At 37.2% G+C, this 13,596-nt stretch overlaps 1 protein-coding gene across 2 annotated transcripts in view; it reads left to right on the forward strand.

Annotated features, from left to right (window-relative positions):
* dennd4c (DENN/MADD domain containing 4C) overlaps positions 1-13,596 on the forward strand; it is a 107,850-nt gene that overhangs the window by 43,872 nt on the left and 50,382 nt on the right. For both annotated transcript variants that reach the window (XM_084109881.1, XM_084109882.1), the window contains exons 3-6: positions 6,365-6,617; positions 9,505-9,574; positions 11,253-11,422; positions 11,688-11,929. In XM_084109881.1, the coding sequence (XP_083966007.1) occupies positions 6,365-6,617; positions 9,505-9,574; positions 11,253-11,422; positions 11,688-11,929 (735 nt within the window). The remainder of the gene's footprint in view (positions 1-6,364; positions 6,618-9,504; positions 9,575-11,252; positions 11,423-11,687; positions 11,930-13,596) is intronic.

The following is a 13,596-nucleotide window of genomic DNA, read 5'->3' on the forward strand; positions in this document are numbered from 1 at the left end:
AAGACCTCATTTCTAATAAGTAGAAAGAAGTAATGGTCAGTTTTTACAGGGGACGTCCCATACAGAATGCACACCTCATATCAAAACATTTTACTGCAGCATTTTGGAGTTTTGTCACATTTTACTAATTCAGAGGCCTATAAAGACCTCATTTCTAATAAGTAGAAAAAAATAATGGCCATTTCTTATAGGGGACGTCCCATACAATATACACGCCTCATATCAAAATATTTTACTGCAGCAATTTGGAGTTACTTCACATTTTACTACTTCAGAGGCCTATAAAGACCTCATTTCTAATAAGTAGAAAAAACTAATGGTCAGTCCTTATTGGGGACATCCCATACAGTATGCACACCTCATATCAAAGCATTTTACTGCAGCATTTTGGAGTTATGTCACATTTTACTACTTCAGAGGCCTATAAAGACCTCATTTCTAATAAGTAGAAAAAACTTATGGTCAGTCCTTATAGAGGACGTCCCATACAGTATGCACGCCTCATATTAAACCATTTTACTGCAGCATTTTGGAGTTTTGTCACATTTTACTACTTCAGAGGCCTATAAAGACCTCATTTCTAATAAGTAGAAAAAACTAATGGTCAGTTCTTATAGGGGACGTCCCATATAGTATGCATACCTCATATCAAAACATTTTACTGTAGCGTTTTGGAGTTTTGTCACATTTTACTACTTTAGAGGCCTATAAAGACCTCATTTCTAATAAGTAGAAAAAACTAATGGTCAGTCCTTATAGTGGACGTCCCATACAGTATACACGCCTCATATCAAAATATTTTACTGCAGCAATTTGGAGTTACTTCACATTTTACTACTTCAGAGGCTTAAAAAGACCTCATTTCAAATAAGTAGAAATTCAGAATTTGTAGAGTCGTTGCTGGCGTCTTGTGAATCGCCACTCACCGTCGGAACTGTGGACAACAACGCCAGTCCCACTCACAACCCAGTTCCCAGCCAAGACCACCCAGACTGTGAGGATCAGCAGCATGAGCCCACCGCAAGCAGCGAGAATGAATCCACTGGTCCCGCCCAACCTCCTTCTCCCACCACCTCTCCAAACCACTTGTTATAAATGTGTGTTTCCTCAGTATCTGTCTGTTTCTGCAGTCCCAAGACACTCCTGCCACCCAGTCATCTCTTCCTCCCATTAGTCTGGCAGTGCATCTCAGCCTCCTCTCAGTGGCACGGCTACATCTTGGGCCTGCTGGGAGCCATCTCCTCCTGGGAGTGTGGAGACTTTGGCTCCGCCTCCAGCCTCTGAGTGCTCCGCCTGCCTCCACCTCTACCCGTCGCCCTGGCTCCTGTGCTCTTACCACCCTCGACTCCAACGTGGACCATTGGCCATTCGTTCTCGCCAGGCTCCCTCGGCACGTCGGCTCCACTTGGGTTGGTCATCGCACCACTTTTGCCATGGACTGTTGCCCTGCGGCCCTCCACCTCTTCAGCTTTGGCTAGCCCCGCACTCCCTCAGGCTCCACCTTCACATATGGTCGTTCCAGCTCAGCCTCTAACCTCAGGATCCCTGCTTCCATCTCAGGGGGTTGTCACTGCGGCCCAGCCACAGTCGCATAGGTCTTTGTGTCTCACTGCCTCATCGCTTCTCTGGCTACGCGGTGTGCTCCACCTCCATCACTGTCGTCACCACCGGCAGTCCCCATGGTGGCGTCGGGACTCTTCACTCCATGGCTACTGCCTCCTGCGACGCCGCCGTGGGAGGCAGTCCTGGCTGTGGTCTGGGTCTCCTTCTGCTCTTCCGTGCTCAAGGCCATCCCCTGGCTGTCACCACCATCTGCACCACCCTGGGAGGTTTTTTATGGCTCTCTCCGGCTTCTTTGTCCTCCAGCTAAGCCGCCTCTATCCATCTGCTGGCGCGAGATCGAGCCTTCCAGGGGGTGGCGCCTTTGCCTTAATCATCGTGTTCATCTGCGTTCTACAACACAATCTGTGACATGCATACTATATGGGACGTTCCCTATAAGACCTGGCAATTCATATTTTTCTACTTATTAGAAATATGATCTTTATAGGCCTCTGAAGTAGTAAAATATAACATATCTTTAAAACGCTGCAGTAAAATGGTGCAGGTGAGGTGAACATACTGTCGGGGACGTCCCCTATAAAAAACTGACCATTAATTTTTTTCTACTTACTGAAAATTAGGTCTTTCTAGGCCTCTAAAGTAGTAAAATGTGACAAAACTCCAAAATGCTGCAGTAAAATGTTTTGATATGAGGTGTGCATACTGTATGGGACGTCCCTTATAAGAACTGACCATTACTTTTTTCTACTTATTAGAAATGAGGTCTTTATAGGCCTCTGAAGTAGTAAAATGTGACATAACTCCAAATTGCTGCAGTAAAATATTTTGATATGAGGTGTGCATACTGTATGGGGCGTCCCCTATAAGAAATGGCCATTATTTTTTTCTACTTATTAGAAATAAGGTCTTTATAGGCCTCTGAAGTAGTTAAATGTGACATAACTCCAAAATGCTGCAGTAAAATATTTTGATATGAGGCGTGTATATTGTATGGGACGTCCCCCATAAGAAATGGCCATTATTTTTTTCTATTTATTAGAAATGAGGTCTTTATAGGCCTCTGAAGTAGTAAAATGTGACAAAACTCCAAATTGCTGGAGTAAAATATTTTGACATGAGGTGTGCATACTGTATGGGACGTCGCCTATAAGGACTGACCATTAGTTTTTTCTACTTATTAGAAATGAGGTCTTTATAGGCCTCTGAATTAGTAAAATGTGACAAAACTCCAAAATGCTGCAGTAAAATGGTTTGATATGAGGTGTGCATACTGTATGGGACGTCCCCAATAAGGACTGACCATTAGTTTTTTCTACTTATTGGAAATGAGGTCTTTCTAGGCCTCTGAAGTAGTAAAATGTGACATAACTCCAAAATGCTGCAGTAAAATGCTTTGATATGAGGTATGCATACTATATGGGACGTCCCCTGTAAAAACTGACCATTACTTTTTTCTACTTATTAGAAATGAGGTCTTTATAGGCCTCTGAAGTAGTAAAATGTGAAGTAACTCCAAAATGCTGCAGTAAAATGTTTTGATATGAGGTATGCATACTATATGGGACGTCCCCTGTAAAACCTGACCATTACTTTTTTCTACTTATTAGAAATGAGGTCTTTATAGGCCTCTGAAGTAGTAAAATGTGAAGTAACTCCAAATTGCTGCAGTAAAATATTTTGATATGAGGCGTGTATACTGTATGGGACGTCCCCTATAAGAAATGGCCATTATTTTTTTCTACTTATCAGAAATGAGGTCTTTATAGGCCTCTGAATTAGTAAAATGTGACAAAACTCCAAAATGCTGCAGTAAAATGTTTTGATATGAGGTGTGCATACTGTATGGGACATCTCCTATAAGGACTGACCATTAGTTTTTTCTACTTATTGGAAATGAGGTCTTTCTAGGCCTCTGAAGTAGTAAAATGTGACATAACTCCAAAATGCTGCAGTAAAATGCTTTGATATGAGGTATGCATACTATATGGGACGTCCCCTGTAAAAACTGACCATTACTTTTTTCTACTTATTAGAAATGAGGTGTTTATAAGCCTCTGAAGTAGTAAAATGTGACAAAACTCCAAAATGCTGCAGTAAAATGTTTTGATATGAGGTATGCATACTATATGGGACGTCCCCTGTAAAAACTGACCATTACTTTTTTCTACTTATTAGAAATGAGGTTTTATAGGCCTCTAAAGTAGTAAAATGTGACAAAACTCCAAAATGCTGCAGTAAAATGGTTTGATATGAGGTGTGCATACTGTATGGGACGTCCCCTGTAAAAACTGACCATTCGTTTTTTCTACTTATTAGAAATATGGACTTTATAGGCCTCTGAAGTCGAATAAATTGACATATCTCCAAAATGCTGCAGTAAAATGGTTTCAAATGAGGTGTTCATACTAGGTGGGACATTGAATTCCAGAAACTTTTAATGTAGTAAAAAATATATATGAAAACAAAAAAGATGTATTTAGAAAGAATGTATACTTTATTTTACTGCTTTTTTTGCAAATAATTATGTTGTAAATCTCTACATAAAAATTCTCTAGACGTGACCTATAAAGAAAAAAAAACATTAGTCAAAGAAATACACAACTTGCAAAGACAACATGAGTGTAAATTAAAAGGATAACAGTAAAGTACAAAAACTCTCGAAATATGGCATCTTATTATATCGTCTCTCACAGATAGATAGATAGATAGATAGATAGATAGATAGATAGATAGATAGATAGATAGATAGATAGATAGACAAAGAAGAAAAAGATAGACAAAAAGAAAAAAGATAGACAGATTGATAGATAGAGAGAGAGAAAGAAAGAAAGAAAGAAAGAAAGAGAGAGAGACAGAGAGAGAAAGAGAGAGAGAGAGAAAGAGAGAGAGAGAGAGAATGAGAGAGAGAAAAGAAAGAAAAAAGATAGATAGATAGATAGATAGATAGATAGATAGATAGATAGATAGATGAAGAAAAAGATAGAAAAAGATAGAAAGATAGATAAAGAAGAAAAAGATAGAAAAAGGATAGATAGATAGATAGATAGATAGATAGATAGATAGATAGATAGATAGAGAAGAAAAAGATAGAAAAAAGATAGATAGATAAAGAAGAAAAAGATAGAAAGATAAAGAAGAAAAGGATAGATAGATAGATAGATAGATAGATAGATAGATAGATAGATGATAGAGAAGAAGAAAAAGATAGAAAAAAAGAAAGAGAGAGAGAGAGAGAGAGAGAGAGATCTGGGCAACTCAAGCGCTCTGAAAGCGCGTTCTCTCTGCTGTTACTGAAATTACCATATTCACAGTAATAGGCGCACATGATTTTTTTTTTTTGGCGGCTGGCTTGACCGTGTATTTTCAAACCGCGGCTGGCTTGACCGCAGTGAAGTGCGGGTATTTCGAGGAGCAAGGATCCGACTGAGCTGAGGAATACTGTAGTAAGTTTTTTTTCCTTCTCAAGTGAATCGCGTCTCTGTTTGTGAATGAATGAACGGCAGAGATGCGCGCTGTTTACCACAGCTCGCAAAAAGACAGTTTACATTTTCTGTGTGTGAATGAATGTTTCGCTTTTAGCAAACTGTATTGCTATAACTGTTACTGAGTAAAAATCGACTGAAATATGTTGAAATAAAATGTATTTGTACAAGCAACGTATTAAACTGCAAATTAACATTTATATTTCTTATAATTAAAACGAAAGACCTATGTTACAGACATATGAAAGACAACATTTCGTTGATTAGTTTTGGATAGATTATACATTTTTACTGTAAAATATCTGCCACCTCAAATAAGCTTTTGTTTGCCAATTTTTGCTCACATGTTAAATATAGTATGTTTTGTCAAAAATAAAGTAATCAAATAATCAATCAAATCCTTAACTTTGAAATATGTATGATAAAATGTATACTTTAGTTTTTACAAAGAAAGATTACACTTGAATTATTGTAATTGTAACCTTTTTAATAAAAAAATATATTTACAAGGTAGATGTAAACAAACTATTAAAAGGTAAATATAAGCCTTTTCTTTAAATAATTTTTATTGTGTTTTATAAGTGACAAATTTGGGGAGAGGATAAATATTCCAAAACTGAAAATACAGTATGAGAATTAACTGCACAATTACTAGACATGTTTTCCCTGGATATTATAGGCCAATTTGCAAGCACAATTTGTGGAAAAATAAAAAAAAATTGAGATGCTTCCAACTGTTGCTCTTGCATTCTTTCTTGTGGCTATAGGTGACACACCTGAATGAATGGCTCATTAAGTATGCGGGCCCCATTGTCTCCTCAGGTGCGAACCACTAAATATGCATGATGGTGTCATTGGATCGTTGACGCCCACTCGAATATTGCCTTTCCAAACAGAAAGTGCTTTGCAAAATTGAAATCAATGTATTGTGTTATGTGAATGATTAGGGAGGATGATTTTCACATCATTTTGAAGAAACAACTCTAGGCGACAACATCCATTGGTCAAAAGTCTTATTGACACATATTTAGTATGTGTTTTGTGGCCTTATTTCAGAAAATTTAGTTTTTAGTTTTTTCAATAACCATGCATAAACATTATTCTCTCAAAAATGCAAACATGTACATTCTTGTTGCTCACATATTATGGTAGCCCTGTTTGTGCTAAATAGAGTGTAATTTTTTTTTTGCCATTATTATGTTTATAAGCAACTGAAAAAAGCACAAATGTCAGGGCATGTCAGAACATCTCAAGGACCCCAAAAACACCTTAGACCCCAGAGGGTTAAATTGTTGATCAGTGTTTCTTCTTTGTTGCAGGGTCCTGTATGAGGGTAAAGAGCGTGTCATTCAGGGTTGTGAAGTCATTGAGGCCACACCATTTGGCCGCTGTGCAAACGTCAACAACAGCTCTGCCACATCTCAGCGCATATTCATCACATACCGCCGAGCGCACCCAGTCCAGCCCCAGAACTCACTGGCTGTGACAGACATCTGCGTCATCATCACAAACAAGGGCGAGACTCCTCCTCATACTTTCTGCAAGGTGAACAAGAACCTCAACTGTGGCATGGTGAGTTGGCCTGAAGATCAAAATAATATAAAACAAAATAGTCCATTGTGCAATTCTCCACCATAGAAAGTCAATAAAATAAAATGCTTAGCTTGCATGGCTTTAATATATTAAGACAGTGATATTAAATTATCAAGTTCAGTATACACCTTATTCAGGGTTGGGGAGTAACGGAATACATGTAACAGCATTACGTAATCAGGATACAAAACTGTGGTAACTGTAATTCGTTACAAAAAACAAAGTAATCAGATTACAGTTGTATTTTGTAAAAAAATTTAATACTGTCAGGATTACATTGGTTTCACTTAAAACTAAATAAATTAGTATTTTGACATAATAACACTGTATTGACTGCAGTGATGCGTGGATCACAGTTATATCCGTGGAGACTGCGGATATTCCGTGGGTCTGGCGATCCAAGTAATAAAAACATAACATTGCAATTAATGCGTGTGGGTCGATGAGAGATAAATAATTAAAGGGGTGGTTGAATATGATTTCACTTTTCTAACTTTAGTTAGTGTGTAATGTTGCTGTTTGAGCATAGACAACATCTGCAAAGTTGCAATGCTCAAAGTTCAAAGCAAAGGAAGATATTTACTTTTAAAGAAATTGCTTTTTAAGGACTACAACAAAAGGCTGGTAAGGACTACACAACATTCCTCCAGGGTTAGTGACATCACTAACCCTAAAATTTACATAAACCCGCCCCCGGGGATGCGATTTATAGATTGTCAAGACAGAATATGCTAATCAATGACTAGATAACTACACATAAGCTACACAAATTCACCAACTAACCATTCAGAAATGTTGTCTACATGATGTCATTCTTGAGTCTCTCCATCTTTCTGACTTCGGTTTGAACATAAAAGGCTAAAGGTTTTTGAAATTTCCAGTGCATGTCTGTGTGATGTAAAAGGACACAAGCTCTTGAAGCTCCACCCTCTGTGCCTGGAGCAGCAGCTCATTTGCATTTAAAGGAACAAACACAAAAATGGTGCATTTTAAAAATGCTATATAAAAATATCTGTGGGGTATTTTGAGTTAAAACTTCACATACACACTCTGGGGACATCAAAGACTTATTTTACATCTTGTGAAAAGGGGCATTATATCACCCCTTTAATGTGTTGATTTTAATAAAGACACGGAACTCTCATTTCACTGTTAAACTAAATGAAAGTGCGTCACTCTTTTACTTTCATTTTCAAAAACAACATACATCTCTTCAGTGAAAACTGTTCAAGGAAATCATATGCCTAGAGCACCTCCTAGTGGTCTTTATATAAAACGCAAAGGAAAGAAACTACAATATTGCTTAATAACTTAATAACTTTCTAAAAATATAAACAAGCTTAGCAGAAGTTATTTTGATAAGAATGATTTCTAACATAATAATGGAAATATGAACTAGTTTACAGCTTAATTTTTCATCAGGCACTAATTTGCAGACGCTCATTACGATATGCAGTTGTGCAGTTACTTGTTTAAACAGCAATGGAGGCAAAACAGATCTGAGAGAAATTTAGAAAAGGAGAATTAATAACAAAAAAGGAAGGAAGGAAAGAAAACCTTATTGGAGCATTTAACTGAAATGGTTAACCAGGACGAATTAAGGGTAGGGTACGTGATATGTAACATCCGTGAAGCGCTGTATGTATATGTCAGTAAACTCATAAAGCCTATATCCAACCTTTGCTTGGGTGCTTGGGATGAACGTATTTAATTTCTTGTGTGTGTGTTCAGGAAGTTGCAGGTACATAAACAGTGACAATTTATGTTTGAAGGGAGGTAAAGCCTGTGTTTAGGCTAATGAGAGTTTTAGTGGGAGAGAGCATGAGAAAAATATGTGTTTTTCCATAACTAATAAATGCATAATACATAACAAAAACTTAATTTGGGGGCTCATTTGTACAATCTTGTCATTGTCAAGTCAATGGATTTTTTTTTTTTTTTTTTTACATGTATCAGCATGTTACTAAAAATGTTTTAGCACATTGCTTGCATGTTTTAGTACGCTGCTATTATGTTTTAACATGTTTTTAACCACATTTAGCATCTTTCTAGCATGTTTTATCACATGGTTAACATGTTTATAGCATGTTCTAACATGTTTGCTAGCATGGCTAGCATGTTGTTAGAATGTTTCCAGCATTTTGTAACCTGTTTGCTAGCATGTTTTAACATTGCTATTATGTTTCTTGCATGTTTTAGCATGTTTATAGGTTATTTTAAGATGTTGGTAGCATGTTTTGCTAGGCAGTTGCATGAGGCATTTGGGTGGTTGATAGGCAGTTGCTAGAGTATTCTCAGTGGTTTGCTAATTTGCTAGGATGTTGCTATATGGTTGCTAAGCAGTTGCTAGGGTGTTCTGAACCACCCCAAGTCTCTGGGATTGTTCAGGACACTGTGATTCAAAGATATGAATCCTTTGCTTTGCAGGGACCACCAATAATAATTATAAGTATGTGAGATAACAATAGTGATGCTTTTCTATGCAAGCACAACTAATAAGTTTAAATATAATATAAGTCAGCATAATTGCAAATCTTTGGGCAATAAACAGCAGTCCAGCACTTCACACTCCAAAGAGCTAGATCATTTTCTTTTCAACTTATGATACAAGATCCCTCAATACATAGCTCAAAGATGTAGGATCATACTCCCAAGAGCAACTCAAGTTATTCTGAAGGCAATGGCAGCTTTAATTATTATTGGTTTCTTCAGTTTCGTGTGCTGCTAGCTGTTCAGCCTTTGTACAACTTATACTGTCCTTGTACTGTATAACATTTGCTCACAGTATTATATACATAACATTAAATGAATGTAATTCAGTTAATTTGTTCTTTCTCTGTTTTTGTTTTGTTTTTTTCATTCTCAGTGGGGATCAAGTGTGTTTTTGTGCTACAAGAAGTCAGTGTCCGCCTCCAACTCCATCCCTTATAAGGCTGGTAAGTCTCCATCTCTGCCTCTATTTCTGATTCTGCCTCTTTTTCTCTCTCTGTCTCTCTCCCTCCATTTATTTTTTAATTTCTTTGATCTCAGGTGTTTGATTTTTGCTGTCAGAATCTTTCTGACAGTGCTCTAAAAAAATAGGCCTACTTGTAAATATCACCACTAGGGTTGCCAACTGTCCCGAATTAGCCAGGACGTCCCGTATATTGGGCCTAATTTATTTGTCCCGTACGGGACCTCCCTTGTCCCGTTTATTGACTGCTACGCTGATCTAACCATGCACTCACTGATATAACTTTATTCTAGAGCTGCTATAAAGCCAAAACAATCTCTGTTACTTTAATTTCCTATTATCTAAATGCTAAATGCTATGCTAAAAGCGCTATATAAATGAACATGAATTGACTTGACTTGACTGTCCGACCGGGTTTTGATTTTGGCAAATCAGTTTTAACGAATTCAAACAACGTGATTATTGTTCATGAGTCCAACATCCAGCTACGCAAGAAAACATGAAATCTTCCTGGGAATAATATGCTGATGTGATTTGCTGCCCAAGAAACATTTCTGATTATTATTAATGTTAAAAAAAAAAAAAAGTCAGGATTCTTTTATGAATAGAAGGTTCAAAGTAGATTTATCCGAAATAAAAAACTTTTGTAACATTATAAATGTCTTTACTGTCACTTTTGATTACTTTAATGCATCCTTGCTGAATAAAAGTAGGCTATTACTTTCTTTAATTTCTTTAAAATGTAGTGTATAATGTTACAAAAGCTTTCTATTTCAGATAAATGCTATTATTTTGAACTTTGAACTTTACTTTGTGTGTAATGTGACTTTTTTTGTGTGGCCTTAAAATTCATTTTAGAATTAAATTGTACATAAATAGGTTAAGCAAAACAAATGTGTTTATGTCTGAGAACCTTTTAAACACATACAAACCTGAAATGACATATACTGTGTGATAGGCTACAGTACAAATATTTTGTGTCCCTTATTTTCCTGTAAAGAACCACGATTGTCCCGCATTTTTCTTTTCTGAAGTTGGCAACCCTAATCACCACTGCTATTTCACAGTAAACGGCACTCCACTCAGAATTCCTGAAAATGAACACTAACTCTGCAAAAAAAACAATTGATTAAGCATACAGCAGCCTTCATTTTATAGAAAACATGTATGTGCAGTGGTTTTATTTGTAAAAAGCAGTCTGTCTTGCTAATACAATTCTGTGAAACGTTTCCAGGTCTCTGTGAAACAGTGTCTGAAAGTCCTCCTTTAAAAATGTTACACACTCTTCATATATTCATATCATCGTTGTGCTCATTAATTATGTTTGTTTGATGTGTTAGTTAAGGGGCTGAATGCGTTCATGCTTCAGTATGGTAGTCATGACCTTTCATCCTAGTTTGTCATAGTTTACTTTCTGTCTGCAAACAGCTGGTTTCTTTATCTCCATGTTACATCACTTCCTGTCACATGCCATTGTGTTAATCACTGAGAAACAAACCTTCCTGTCTCATCACTTTCAAGATGATTTTTCTTTTTTTCTTTTTACAACATCATAATTCAAATGCTGATACTATAAGCCAGGATACTAAAGATACTTCCTAATTTTAGAAACATGGCACACATTCAAACACATTGTTTCTAATAAAACTTTGCATTTAAAGGTCTGATCTTTCGTTATCCTGAGGAGGACTATGAGTCATTTCCCCTCTCTGAGTCTGTACCCCTCTTTTGCCTGCCTATGGGGGCCAATATTGAGTGCTGGGCTCCTAGCACACGCTACCCTTTACCCATCTTCTCCACATTTGTCCTCACCAACTCCAATGGGGAAAAGGTAGAGTAAAATGCCTTGATGTCAGTATGATCCTATTATCATTTAGCTAAATGTGTGAAGTGCAAAATGGTCAAATGTGCTTTCTTCATTCTTTTAATTGTGGTGACATGTATTACATTCCTTAACAGCACCTTAGTTAGCTGGAAGACATTCAATTCTACCTAAATCTGTCAGGATTAATTGATGACATAGGTTTGAATTACAAAAGTAGTTTTATAAAAAGTTTCTGTGCTTCATCAGGTCCTATTTCTTTTTTCATCTGCAGGTGTATGGAGCTGGAATACAGTTCTATGAGCCGTATCCTGTGGACGGCCTCAGTGAGAAACAGAAGATCCAGCTGGGTTTGGTCTCCACTGTGGAAAAAAAGGTCATACCAAACCGCACTGTCAACACCAACAAGTGCATCTGCCTACTGTCCCGCTGGCCTTTCTTTGAGTCGTTCAAGAAATTCCTCATGTTCCTTTACAAGCTGTCAGCCAATGGAGTCAACCCTCTGCCCATTGAGAAGTACAAACAGATTCTTACTTCAACTGTAGTTCACTTTTGTGACACTTGTGTTAAACAGTACACTTTAACTGTGTCCCAATTTAGAGGCTGCATCCTTCGAAGCAGGAAAGGCCAAGCCTTTGAAGTCTGCAAAGGTCGAAACTGTGCGTTGTTAAATGCGACGGTCTGCCCTATGGAGGATTGATCTTATCGTCTAGCAACTGTGACAGCTGTGATAAGCGGCAATAACGTTTTTTTGAAAGTTATATTCAACTGTCTAAAAATCAAAATAGGGTTCACAACCTGTTTAAATATATTCACAGTGGTCCATTTTTTGTACATAATAAAGAGTATAAACTATATAAAGTTTCATCTTATTAAGATTTAAGTTAACATTTGAACCTTTAATTTGAAGCTTTAAAGTTGTAATTTTTACATTTGTATCGTTATATATTCGAGAAAGTTGAAACCCAATACTACCCAATACTTCTCTCAAAAAATCCTGTCCTCACCGGCGCGCAATGAATCTTGGGATAGGCTAGGCTATGAAGGATCCATCTGTTGTATCATTCATTGCCTGGGAAACAAAGGACACAGTTGTAGGCCTCATTCGAAGAACATGCCACTGTGAGGTATTCGGCCTTTGAATGCAGCCTTCGAAGGATGCAGCCTCTGAATTGGGACTAGTACTGCACGATTAATCATATCGCAATCGTAATGTCAAGCCTATGCGATTATATGGCGCAAAATGCTGCGATTTTATGAAATAAATAAATGCATGTGTGGACATGACAACCCATTCTCTCTGAGAGCTGTTTGCCCATTTTCTATACCGCTAATAAAAAGAAGACCAGTCAGTTTGAGTTTAGGCAGTGGCACGTGTGGCGCGTGCAGCGCGGAGAACAGTTGAAGATGGATGCCAAACTGGTGGCCAGAAAAAAATTCTACTGTACCTCTGTTATATGGCGATATTTTGGCTATAAGATAACCAACATTGAGCAGAGAGAGCAGGGCTGCCAACTCTCACACATTCAGCATGAGACTCACGCAATTGACACTTTTCACACGCTCTCACACCACACATCCATTTTCTCACGCAGAGAAAAATCGCGAAGCAGAGGACACTGACACCGACAGACTAGACAGAGCAGGTTACTTTTGATAGGAAACAAATTCTCAGATTCTGTCAATTTTATCATGAAATTCAAACAATAACGTTTTGACGCTTGTAAATGTGACGTTACAGATTGTGGTCATGAACCAAACATCTCTTACTCTTTACTAGTTATAGTAAATAGTAATAGTAAATAAACACAAATGAATTTGTGTGTTGAAAGATACAGTACAACTTACCAAAATGTTTATGCCTCATGCATAATATCTATCAATCATTGTTTTTTTCAACCGCGGAAAGAGGTCAGTAAAAAAGCTGGAGAACAATATGTCACATAACATTACAATTACCTCAGGAAAGCCATTTGATAGCACGTTAGATGGATAGACAAATTATATATAGAGAGAGGAGTAGTTTGCTAAATATGTGCACTATATTAAATATTGATAATATTTTTATTTATATCATTAAAATATTGTAACGTTGTTATTATAGCCTAGTAAAAACCACATTATATTTAATTTGAGTTGTTAATTTTAACCTTTAATAATAATACCAGCTGGCAGGGCTCTCT

This window comes from Abramis brama, assembly GCF_963993115.1.
Source record: "Abramis brama genome assembly, chromosome: 3".
In the NCBI taxonomy this organism is placed as follows: domain Eukaryota; kingdom Metazoa; phylum Chordata; class Actinopteri; order Cypriniformes; family Leuciscidae; genus Abramis; species Abramis brama.